Source organism: Cucumis melo, chromosome 2 (genome assembly GCF_025177605.1).
Source record: "Cucumis melo cultivar AY chromosome 2, USDA_Cmelo_AY_1.0, whole genome shotgun sequence".
In the NCBI taxonomy this organism is placed as follows: domain Eukaryota; kingdom Viridiplantae; phylum Streptophyta; class Magnoliopsida; order Cucurbitales; family Cucurbitaceae; genus Cucumis; species Cucumis melo.
The window spans coordinates 22,618,624-22,632,266 of record NC_066858.1 but is presented as its reverse complement, the minus strand read 5'-3'; the positions used below and the strand labels follow the sequence as shown (position 1 = coordinate 22,632,266).

The window sequence follows — 13,643 nt, the reverse complement described above, 5'->3', positions numbered from 1 at the left end:
GTCAAATTGGGCCAATAACAAATGCCTACACAATTATTCTATTCAATTAATATTTAAATATCTATATATATTCCTTTTAAATATAAGAATTTCTCTAAATATTATTTAAGATCGAACTTCAAAAATTAAAATTTTGCTATATTTGGTATATATAATCATACAAAAGACACCAAATATAATTGATAAAAGAGTAATTTAGTTTTTTTGAAAATAAAAAATCAAATTAGTATTTAAATATAATTTTTTGAGTTTAGTTTTTCTTTAAAAGAATAAATTAAATACGTGGGAGTAGGAGAGGTTTATTGTTTTTTTGGCGTTTGACAAAACGTCAGTCACGTACCAAAGTTTCCTCCTCCGTACGTCTTTCTTCCTATTTATATTCTTCTTCTCTTTTCTTTCTTCCTTCATTCATTCACTCACCGCTTTTTCTTTTCTTCTTTTCTCTCTTTTCGGCAGAGAAAAATGATGTATGAACGCCATCACTTGCAACAGCATCAACAGCAACAACAAAGATGCAGAAAGATTAATAATAATAATAATAATCTTCTTCATCAACATCATACGACCATGAATAATATGAAGAGCTTCACAAGTAATGAACTACTACTCGGTGATCATCATGAAGCAGCAGACAAACCCTTTGAGATGGTGGATTTAGACTTGAGTGGTTTATCTCTCCATTCTCTCCCTAATCCCACTATCAATCTCGCCTCTATTTCCCATCTCGATCTCTCTAACAACAATCTCCAGGTAATATATTCTAAATAAATAAATAAATAAATAAATAAATAAACTCTCTCTTATCTTACTGAATTACGTTCGAATTTCGATGTTCTTTTTTCTGATAAGGACAAACTCCGTTGAATCCTCGCTGCTCTCCTTCTAATAATGTTTGTTTGTTTTCGTCTATTGTATCTTTCTTTTGATAGCCACACCCTCAACTCTCATCTCTTTCATTAGTCAACATTTGCATTTATTTCCATCTCTTTCCTCTCTCTCTCTCTCTCTCTCTCTCTCTCTCTCACACACACACACACACACACACACCTTATAATTTTCTTGACTTGGGCGCTCATGTCGATGTCTTATCTCTTACTTAATGAAACGATTTTGATTTTCGTAAACCATTGAAATTGTGTGGTTAAATTGTTATATACTGTCATGACTATCGTATATAGTTTTCGATTGATTAAGATGTATAACGGTTGATAAATAATTAGGGTTTTTGATTTTGAAGGTGATACCGGAATCGTTAACGGCTAGATTGTTGAACTTGGTGAGCTTTGATGTGCACTCAAATCAACTGAAATTTCTCCCAAATTCCATTGGTTGCCTTTCAAAACTCAAAATTCTCAATGTTTCTGGCAATCTCATTGTCTCTCTTCCTTCCACCATTGAAAACTGCAGGTAATAATTAATTTCACTACTCTCTTATCATAAATTTATTTAATAAGTCTACTACATGTTTTTAATTATTATAATACAAAGCATGTATTGTTTGTTATAATTAATATATATATAAACAAAAGTATATGATCTCAACTTTTAGTTTATAATTATTTCATTGAAAAATACTCTTCTCTTTTTCTTTTTTAACAAAGAAAAAACAGAATTATTATAAAAAAAAAAAAAAAGAGAGAGAGAGAGAAATAAACAAAGAAAGCTTATCACCAAACCCTCAAGGTTGTATTCATTTTTGTCCAATCTCCCCCAGTTATCTAATCATAGTTGATTATGTGGCAAACTTCTTTTTTTTTTTTCTAAATAAGAAACTAATTATGTAATTTATAAATATATATATATATATATATATATATATATATATATATATATATATATATATATATATATATAATGGTGTCTTGTTTTCAACATTAATGGCTTCTCTTTTTTGTTAACTGACACATCAGCATCAAATACCCTAAACCAGAATTTGTTTCTTCTCTTCTCTTGCAAAATATTCTTAAATATCTTTTTTGGCCTTTTCTTTTTCAAATATCTAATATATTTCTTTATTTTCCATTTCTACTATATGTTTTTTTTAAAACATTTTGTTGATAATTAATTGATATTTTTATGCTCCTATAGTTTAGTTTCTAATAAAATTTCCTCCCTTCTATAATAATCTTTATAATAACTTAGAAACATAAGCTGTTTGTTACAAAAGATATATTAAATAAAATTGGAAATGAAGGGAAAAAAAAAAAACCTAGGAACATTATCTATAAGCTTTAAATTCATGGTATGACATCAAATAATGAGTATGCCGGCAAGTAAATTAAATTACCTAAGTCACATATTTCAAGTAAAAGAAATTGATATTTATATTGCATAAATAATTTAAAAATTAATTAACAAATCGTAGGAACAAAGAAATTTTTATTCATTGGGTTTATGGATTTTTCACACCTAATTTAAATTTTAAAAAATGGAAAACTAAAATTCGATGGCTAATTTGTGTCTAATAATAAAGCAATAAAATTTTAAAAGCACCGAAAAATTCAATAAAAAAAAAAATTCAAGTCCAATTAAGATCTATGAAACAACACAAGAATCTCTAATGACTTGTGACTTATCATTAATTAATCATCGATTGCTTGCTAAAGATGATTACTCGTGATTGAGTCAACTAAACACTAATTAATTTTAATCCTTCTGTTTCTTCCCTATATTTTTGTATATATTTTTTATAATTTAGAATTTACATTTTAATTAGTAATTTTTTAAAATTAAAAAGATTTTTCTGCAACCCATTTGAGATAAGAGTTTAATTTTGCTTGTTCATTAAAAAATATGACTAAAAATTTATTGAAGAGAGAGATTAATATATAAATAATAAAATATGGTGTGTTCTTAAGTGTCAAGAAATTTGTCGATATGCTTTTATGAATTTTCCATGCAATTGAATTAATTTGCATCGGTGGATGTGGGGAAAGAAAACGCCATTTAATGCTAATTTTAATTCTTTTTCCAAAACAAAATATATTTAAATATATATTATTAAAAGTGATAAAGACCAAAGAATAAGTCAAGAAAAAATTCGTTGTTTTTAATTATTACGTAACTTTTCCTTTATATATGAAAAATTTATAGACCAACAATGATATTAATTTCCATATTCCCTAAATTTAATTTTATTTTTATTTTTCATTTAGTTTAATGAATATATTTGAAGACTTGGTTGCCGTCCATTATATTGTATTGTATTCATTTATTTCTATTTCTTCTATCTCTATAGTTTTAATTTTCTTCTTATCAAATATCACGAATGTTGACCATTATTAATTTTATAATTGACTTATATTTTCAAACATTTTTATTTTAATTTAGAAATCCACACTTGTTGTCTAGATTTTTGTACTTCATTTAATACAAACTTATTCGGTGGCTAAATTTAATATATTAATTAAAATGTAGTATATGATATCAAAAGTTAAATGATAATTGTTTCTTTTTTTTTTTCTCTCTCTCTATGGACAGATCTTTGGAAGAGTTGAATGCCAACTTTAATCAACTAACAAGGCTACCAGACACCATAGGCTTTGAGTTGACTAATCTCAAGAAGTTGTCGGTCAATTCCAACAAGCTTGCTTTTCTCCCCCACTCCCTCTCTCATTTGACCTCCTTACGGGTACTCGACACACACCTCAACTGCCTACGATCGCTCCCAGATGACCTCGAGAATCTCATCAACCTCCAAGTTCTCAACATAAGTCAAAACTTTCAGTTCCTTCAAGCTCTTCCATACTCGATCGGTCTTCTCATCTCTCTCGTTGAGCTTGACGTCAGCTACAACAGGATCACCTCCCTCCCAGACTCCATTGGTTGTCTCAAGAATCTCAAGAAGCTCAACGTTGAAGGCAATCCTCTCACTTCACCCCCACCTGAGGTTATCGAACAAGGCTTAGACACTGTGAGAATGTACTTAACCGATAAGATGAATGGAGTTATTCATAAAGACTCTCACAAGAAAAGGTCGTGGGTGGGGAAGTTGGTCAAGTATGGAACTTTCAGTAGCAGGGGTAACAAGGTTAGTCGAGAGGAGAAGGAGGGGTTCATCATGCCAGAGTATCGATCAATCGATGGTCTAGCATCACCGAGGTACATGGGGATGTTCTCACCACGCCGCCTGTTCTCACCTCGACACTCATACTCAAAGTGAACTCAAAAAATCATTCAAAGAATGTTTGAAAGATTCAAGTGATCAAGTGATAATGAAGTCAATAAGATGTTGTATAGGTAAGTTAGTGATAAAGAGTGTGATAGTTATAGATACCAAAAAAGTAGGGTTTTGAAGTAGGGAAGTGTTTAATTTTGTTTGTTAATGTTTGTTTAATATATAAATGCATAATTGAAAGACAAATGTTGTATATGATCTTTGTAAAACTTGAACAACTATTTGTTCCCTTTTGCCAACATCTTGATTTGTATTGTTTTCTTCCTAAATTAATTAATCGTGCGAATTTATTTATTTTTCCGATTGGAATTTGTTTAGGTGTAATTACAATTATTAAAACTAGTTTTTATTTATTTATTTTAAATATGGTTTAAAATAACAATATTTTACATTTGGAGAGAAAAATATGACATGTCTATGTAAAAATATAATAAATTAAAAATAGAAAATAAATCAACAAATTAAATACAAAAAGATGTGTGTAATTAAACATAAAATGTCAAACAATTGCATCTTTTAGGTGCACATAGTGATGAACATGATGTGTGATTTGTTTCCCCAATTTTCTACTACTTTATTTTTTTGTACTTTCTCTCATTTGTCAATTTTCAAAAGTTTGAAAATTGAACTCTAAGGTGCTTTCATTGAAATGAAAAACCCAAAGAAAAATATATCATTTTCATATCCAAACTTTTCACCCAAAAAATCATCCTTTTTTATATATATAATTAAAGATAATTAAATTAAGAAAAACCCTTTTGATTAGGTAATGTATTGTTTGAAAGATTTCAATTTTCTATGTTCTATATCCCCAACTATTTGAGAACTTGAAGAAAAAAAGCAATTATCGTGAAACACATTTTAAATTAAAATTTTCAGTATCCTACTTTGATTTATTATTTCCATTCGTTTTACTAAATTTAAAATAGTAAATTATCAAAAATAGAATATTTTAAAAAATATTTTGTATCTTATAAATTTTATGTAAATAGTTTGTCAAACTTTTTTATTTTTTAAAAAACTCTTAAAAATCGTTATTTTATTGACATTATTTTAATTAATAATAATTTTATTTTGGTGTATATATATTTTAAGAGATTCTAAGTTTGAAAATTATGAAAAGTTAATTTTTCAAAAAGCAGATCTTTTAGAAAAAAAAACAAAACAAAATTCAAACAAAAAATTGAGAAAATTAAACCATTACCCACCACAATTTTTAAGAATAAAAAAAAAACTAAAAACCAAAGCTAACCTAGAAAATTGAGTCGATACATTTTTTTATATTTACAATTTTTAAAAAAATTGTCATACAATTAATTTTTATATCGTTAAAATTGCTAATCATTATAATTATTATAAGTCTCGACTAGACTCGATATTTTCTCTCTTTTCCAAAACGATGGATCTACGACAAATGAAAAGAAGATTTTATTTGTTTATTATTATTATTATTAGAGTTAAATATGGGATAGAAAACAATGATTAAAAATATCAAAATTCCATATTTGTTGCGGTTGTGATAAAAAAAATAGAAATATAAACGAGGGGCCATATTTGAATTTAGAGAAAATAAAGGGGGGGGGGGGGGGGGGGTCAGGGAAAGAAAGAGAGAGAGAAAAAAGAAAACGTAACGGCGGACTTTTCCGTCAAATAACAACTTTTGTCAAACGGTTGAGAAAAAGATACAACGGTTCATATGATACTGTGGGCGAATCCAATCTCATCTCATCTCATCTCATCTCATCTCATCTAATCTAATCTTCTTTTATTTCCATTTATTATTATTATTATTATTATTATTATTATTATTATTTAATTTTGTTTTTATCAAAAGAACATGAGGATTTGACTTTTAAAAATATTCCTTTTCATAAAATAAACTCAACCTACTATTTTCTTTTTCTTTAATCTTTAAAACTATTTTTATTACATTATTCCCAAGTAATTGTAAGGTTTCATGATTCTTCAAGTTACTTTAATTAATAAGCTTCTGCAAATTAATTATTATTTGCAACTTGAGATTATTTTGAATTATATTGTTTTAAGTTTGGAAAATGATTTAATTTATTACTATTCAAAATCCAAGTAAGTTAGACCGGTAACAAATATCAATTCTAGTATCATGGAGTATAATACCTACTACAATTGCTTTTCATTATTTGACATATCATGAAAGGAATCGTTAATTTATTTAATTTTTGCTTAAATGTTATTTTTGACCGCATCGTGGAATTATAAATTTTTTGGTCAAAGTATAAGTAATTTTCCAAAATAAAGAAATGGATGTATGCATTTTTTTTTTCTTTTTCCATAATGAATTATGATGGAAAAGACCTACTAGCTTCAAGGATTTTTTTTTTTTTCCTTCAATTATAGTCAACTTGTTCAAACTTTTTTGTACTGAATATCACCCAAAAGAAAAAGAGAACAAAATTCTAAAGAAGCACTTTCAATCATGAACATGGGTGGATATCTTTTACCATCTTTATTTTAAAAATGATATCAAACTCATGGCAAAGACATATTAAGAATAAGTTTAGATCATAATAGAAATCAAAAGTTAAAAAATATGGTTTAGATTTATGAAATAATTTAGAAAGTTGACACAAATTTTATATTGGGTGTTGGGTAGCATATATGTTCAAATGATTGATATTTAACTAGCTAGTAGCTAGCATCATCCAAAATGGAATATCTCACACAAATATATGTTTTGTCGTCGGCCAATACACTCTACTACTGGATAGATTAGTTGTGAATTAGCTAAATGATATCGATGAAAACAATTGGACTTTGTAACATTATCTTGATTATGGCAATGGGTTATGCTTATATACCAATACCAACCGTGTTCTATCTAATTGAATTTTGTCAAACTCCGTAAATGGATTGGATCGTACATGTTATAAGGGAAAGATCTCTTGAGATTGTTACTCCTACCCCTTGACAATTGTTGATGTCTCCTCATTTGATTAAATTAGTCCATAATATAATATTGTAACGATAGAATTCAAATTCCTAGTTATCGAGATAATAAATAGAAATTACGTGGAATATGAATAAAATAAAAGATTGAGTATAATAATAAATTGATGATTTGGAGAAAGACATGGTTGGTGCTTATCCATGTGCTTAGAACCGTACCTATATTGTACCAATTTCAATTAATATTCCAATTAGTTCCACCAAATCCTTTTGTTTATGTTTGTAATTTTTTTTTTTTAATTTAAATTCGTTTGCAATAATATATAATAAATTAAATTAAAATGATTGACTCTCTATGTATATTTGAAATAATTATGGATTATATTACATCTTTTTAACTACCAAATTGTCATTTATAATTCAACAATCTCTATTAATTCCATTACTTTGACTAATCATCTAACCCTCAACCATAATTAAAATATATTGGCCGTACATAATTAATTTTATGTATAGTATTGTTTAATTTATTACTAATCATAGGTTTAAATTCTCAATCATCATATACGTTGAGAAGTAATAATATAAAATCAAGAAAAAAGAAAGAAGTTGTCATTTGATATTGGAGAAGTGATGAGTTTGGGATTGCTTAAAAGTATGGATGACAATGTCCCTTTGTTGACTTTTATGTTCAAATTGAAATGAATGTGATAAAATCTTATTTGTCACAAGTTTGTCTAGAATGGGAATATATTTTGTCTTTTTAATTTAAAGTTAAAACTAGATTTAAATAACTAATATAAACATAGTTTAATTAATTAAAGATATTATTTATTTATCAAATTAATTGGTTAAAATGCAAAATACAAAATTGATTAAGATCGTTAATTTCTTTTAATTTCAACAAAAAAAAAAAGAAAATGGAATTAATAAATGTGATCACTTCTTTTAGTAAGGCTTGAATTAAGGATGATTCATATAAAGTTCTTCTAATAATAAACTACTAAACACAATATTTATTATTGTTTAGTTTTACAAATTTAGTACATATATACATTTAGAGGATGGATAATTCTAATTTTGGTTGTGCTTCTTTGGTAGAAGGCCCCCCACCAATCTGTCTAAAAGTGAACTCTATGTATGTATATATATTGCAAATAGTTTCACGTATCGTTGTAACGGTTTTTCTAATAACTTTGATTTAGCATTTAAGAGAAATCAAATGACCTAATAATTACTCAAATAACTTATACTATGTACACAGTCCAAATCGTAAAAATTCGATTGTGTTAGTTTTAGCTATTAGTATATGTGTGACAAATTTAAATATTTTAAGTTATTAAAAATTATAATTAAAATAAATAAATAATCCGATGATCTAATCTAACTCAAATTTCAATGGTTAGATTGAGTTGGACGCCCTATTCAAATCATCTAAGTAACCAATTCGATCAACCGGCCAATATTTTGAATTGTTCCTAGAAAAAATTCAACTCAACTCATGTACACATTCAATAACGTTTAATCCCATATCACAAAGGGATTGATGAGAGATTCTTTTATAAAAAAAAAATTGATTTTTGGAAATGACAAAGGTGGTTGACTTTGAGAAGTTGGAAGAGTAAGAAACGCCAACAGGATAGATTAAGTAGAAATATTAAGGAGATATATAAAGTGAAGATGAATGTTGTTTTATTAATTGTTTGTTTTGATATGTATTGACATAACACACCTCATTTTCTCCCTCTCCCTACATTATTCGTTTTTTTAATATTATATATTTATTATCGATGACACGTGGAACAGGAAATTCACTCGCAAATTTTGAGATTAATAGTAAAAGTACACGTAAGTTTTGTTATACTTATTATGTATATTGATATCACTTAGTCGCTTCAGTCAATCACTACTATAATTTGAAGTAACAATTGATGTCTTATATGCTCAACTTTCTACTAACTCCACGGAAATCATCCATTATATGAAATTGGACCTTGTTATAGTTCGAAGGTGTTCAATGTTCTCGTTGATATATACAACTAGGGTACTACTACATGGATCCTTTATAATGCTACCTAGAACTTAAGTACGGTATCCCTAGACATTACCAGAACTTTCTTAGTCGTACTACTACATGCAAGTTCTCCACTATATCTCTAGATACTACTAGTCATCTCCACGATACTAGCTAGTATAGGTTTTTCCATGTTACCACTAGGGTAGTAGAAGATCTACGATCTTTGATCATAAACAAAAATGATCAAATTTTTCGATTTATACATGGTTTTAAACAAATTGAAAGTAAAATGGACAAATAACCGAGAACATTATCTATGAACTCTAAATTAATCATAGCATGACATCAAATGCATATGCCGGCAAGTAATTAAAAGAAGATGTCATTTAAAAAATATATATATAAGATTAAAACATTAGGTAAGAGACAAATCCAACAAAATAAACATATAATAATAAATTAGTAAATTAAAAAAGACAAAGTTTATGAAGTAACACCAAAACCTCCAATGACTTATCACTTATCATTATATTAATCATTGATTTTATTTACAAAAGATAATGTTCCTGCCGTGATTAAGTCAACTAATTAAATGCCCTTTTTTCTACCTTAATATTGATGATTAGTATTATATATATATATATAAACAAAATATTATTATTTTTTTATTTAATTTAGCTTTACGTTTTGAAATGAGTTTCATAGGAACCATCTAGATCAAAATATTTGATATTTTTATAACTTTCTTTGGTTATATTTTTCTAATATTATCATTGGATCTAACCTCGAGTTTAGAATTTGGAGACTGTTTAAGATCTTAATAAGTATGATTTAAATATTTTTTTTTCAATTTTTTTTCCACTTTATTAGTCGTTGTTTCTTGATTATTCAAATTTTGCTATTTATTTATTTATTTTTATATAAAATCACAATATTTCTAGTGATTTTTCTAAAAGTTTTTTGTACATGACTTTTTAAGTTTTTTGTATGAAATTTAGAGCATGATTCGGTGTTTCAATTCTTTTTCGACAAAAATGGTTGAATTGGCGACATATTATTGGACGAGTTGAATGCAATTTGAGTTAACTAATCTTAAGAAGTTGTCGGTCAACTATAATAAACTTGCCTTCCTCTCCCATTCAATCTCTTTTGTTGCACTTCGGTCTTCAATGCAAAAAATTGTTCAAGTCCGGCAAATAATGATGATAGAAACGAGCAGCAACTGAACGGATTGTTAAAAAAAAAAACAAAGACTGCAAAACAGAAACTGGATTAGTGAAAGGCTAAGTCGCGGAACACGCTCTCTTTAAGACGTTTCGCGGTTCTGCTCTGAATCGTGCAAACAGAATTATGACTCGTCGTCCTCAGGATAAAACAACCATTTTTCGTCAATTAGTTTCAATAAGTTTTGCACAGAAACTAATTAGAACCGAAACACTCAAAAAAGAACAGCTCGAAAAACTTAAGCATGACATTATAGAGACAGACATTGCTCGATGAAGATGTTTTTAAAAAAATTTCAAGTGGGGGATTGATAGTAAAAAAATTTCAAGTGGGGGATTATTGGATGAAAAATTATAAGGAATTATGAAACGTTTATTACAAATTAACTTTGTAACGTTTAACGGTCAAAAAATTAATTTGTAATAAACGTTTCATAATTCCTTATAATTTTTCATCCAATAATCCCCCACTTGAAAATTTTTTACTATCAGTCCCCCACTTGAAAAATTTTTAAAAACATTTCCATCGAGCAATGTCTGTCTCTATAATGCCGTACTTAAGTAAAGGTATCTGGTTGACTTGAACCTTTACGTAGTGACAATAGTTTAGAGTATTGTAAAGTAACTCGTAGTTTTGAACTTTATTTCTAACGCTATTGCACACACAACATTATTTGAGTGAATTTCTAAAATAGCCCGTGCTTTATGGCCTTGCACGTATATCCCAGTTTAGTGAATGCTCTAAGAATCTGCCCAAAATTTCATAGGAAGCGGCCCTCACTTCCACATTCACAAAGGTGAATCTATCAAGAGTACTCCTGTAGCTAGGTACCTTACTTGATATCAAGTATAGATTTCATTAAGAACAAAGTTCAGCCTCATCATACGCTTCAGGATGTCATGCTAATCACTAAACCATAAGAATGAGACTTTTAAATATTTAGCATGATTCTTATCTTATTACTTGTGATCAGTTATTACCCATTGAACTTGTTTCTTGGGATCTCCAATCTTTCAAGTTGGGTTTACCTCACAGTAATTCAAGTTTTAATAGACTTGAGTCTCATTCTTTCTTAGGTTTTAAAAACCTTTTCTCTAGCAAGTCTTTTCGTCAAAGGATCAGCCAAGTTATCGTCAGACCGTACATAATCCACTATCACGCACCAGTAGTGAGCAATTCTCTAATGGTACTGTGCTTACGACGTATCTGTCGTCTCTTACCATTATAGTAACGATTTTGAACTTTTGCGATAGCTGCAGTATTATCACAATGGATTAGTATGGCTAGTATCAGTCTTTCCCATGTGGGAATCTCTGATAATAAGCTTCGAAGCCAGCTTGCTTCTTCACTAGCAGCAGCTAGTGCTATCATCTCCGACTCCATCGTTGACTAAGCTAAGATTGTCTATTTCTTGGATTTCCAAGCCACAGCTCCTCCTGCTATATTAAAAATATAGCCACTTGTAGCCTTTGAGTAATCTGAGAGGGAGTTCCAATCAGCATCGTTGTAACCTTCAAGTACAGCGGGAAACTTGTTATAATGTAATCCTAGGTTTTGGGTTTTCTTAAGGTATCTCATTACTCTCTCTATCGCATTCCAATGTTCTAGACTGGGTCTGCTGGTAATCCTACATAGTAATCCTACGGCGTAAACTATGTCTGGTCTAGTGCAATCAGCAGCATACCTCAAACTACCTATGATACTAGCGTACTCGGTTTGGTTAACACTGTCACCAGTGTTCTTGAATAATTTCACACTAGAGTCATAAGGTGTACAAGCCGGTTTACTATGAAGTAGTTATACTTCTTTAGAATCTTTTCTATGTAATGAGATTGATCTAAGAAAATTTCATTTTCAGTTCTTGTAATTTTGATGCCTAAGATTACATCAGCTTCACCTAGGTCTTTCATGTCAAAATTTGCATTCAACATAGATTTTACATCATTTATGACGTGCAAGTTTGATCCAAAGATTAACATGTCATCTACGTATAGGCATATGATAATACATAGCCTACCTTCAGTCTTATAGTAAATACATTTTTCACTTTCATTTACTTTGAATCGTTTTGACATGAGTAAGTTGTCAAACTTTTCGTGTCATTGCTTAGGAGCTTGTTTTAGGCTATAGAGGGATTTATCTAGTTTGCAAACTTTGGATTGAGGCCGTGAACTATGAAACCTTCAGGTTGTTCCATGTAAATCTCTTCTTCTAAATCACCATTTAGGAAAGTTGTTTTAACATCCATCTGATGGATTAAGAGATTGTTTAGGGCAGCTATAGATATCAACACTCTAATAGAGGTGATTCTAGTGACCGAGAAAAAAGTATCAAAGAAGTCTATGTTTTCCCTCTACCTAAATCCTTTTGCTACTAATCTAGTCTTATACTTATCTACTGATCCATCAGATTTGAGTTTCTTCCTTAAAACCCATTTGCAGTCTATAGCTTTACATCCAGGGGGTAAGTCAACTAGGTGCCAAGTTCTATTGGATTCAAGAGAGTCCATTTCATCATTGATAGCTTCTTGCTATAAATTGGCATCTATTAATGATAATGCTTCTGTTAGATATTTTGGATCTTTTACGTTGTACATTTCGAAGTCTTCTCCAAAGTCTTTTACTGTTCTAGCTCTCTTGCTTCTTCTAGGTTCAGGATCTTCTTCCTTGTCTTGAGTTTGGATCCTAATTGAAGGTAGACTACTGGAACTTGAGCCCCCACTAGTTTGACTATATAGGCCCCCACTATTTCTAGATTTAAAAGGAAATTTGTCCTCGAAAAAATCTACGTCATTCGATTCTATAATTACTTTGTTTTCTAAGTCATAGAATCTATAGTCTTTACTATTTTCAGCGTATCCTATGAAGACATATTCATAGACTCTACTTGCTAATTTCCTTCTTTTTGGATCAGGTATTCTAACATAAGCTAGACAGCCCCAAGTTCTAAGATAAGTCAAGTTTGGTGTTTTATGTTTAAGGACTTCGTATGATGAAGTTTTACTGTTAGATTTAGGAATCCTATTAAGAACATAATTAACAGTCTTAATTATTTCACCCCACCAAGATGGTGCTGCTCTTGACTCAAGTAAGATAGCAACTACTAACTCAGTCAAAGTTCTATTCTTTCTTTCTGCTTTTCCATTCATTTTAGGAGAATAAGGCGCAGTAGTTTCATGTATTATTCCTTTTGAGTTATAAAATTCATTGAAAGCAACTGAATCATATTCAGTTCCTCCATCACTACGAAGTCTCTTAATTCTTTTGTTAAACTGGTTCTCTATTTTAGTTAAAAGACTTT

The 13,643-nt window shown here is 29.1% G+C and overlaps 1 protein-coding gene across 1 annotated transcript; it reads left to right on the top strand.

Moving 5' to 3' along the window:
- The first annotated feature begins 282 nt into the window (after positions 1 to 282).
- LOC103494347 (plant intracellular Ras-group-related LRR protein 6) lies at positions 283 to 4,416 on the top strand. Its single transcript, XM_051080975.1, has 4 exons — positions 283 to 356; positions 457 to 750; positions 1,238 to 1,407; positions 3,481 to 4,416. Exons 2-4 carry the CDS (start codon positions 463 to 465, stop codon positions 4,160 to 4,162), a joined length of 1,140 nt encoding a protein of 379 aa, XP_050936932.1. The 5' UTR covers positions 283 to 356; positions 457 to 462; the 3' UTR covers positions 4,163 to 4,416.
- Positions 4,417 to 13,643: the final 9,227 nt, after the last annotated feature.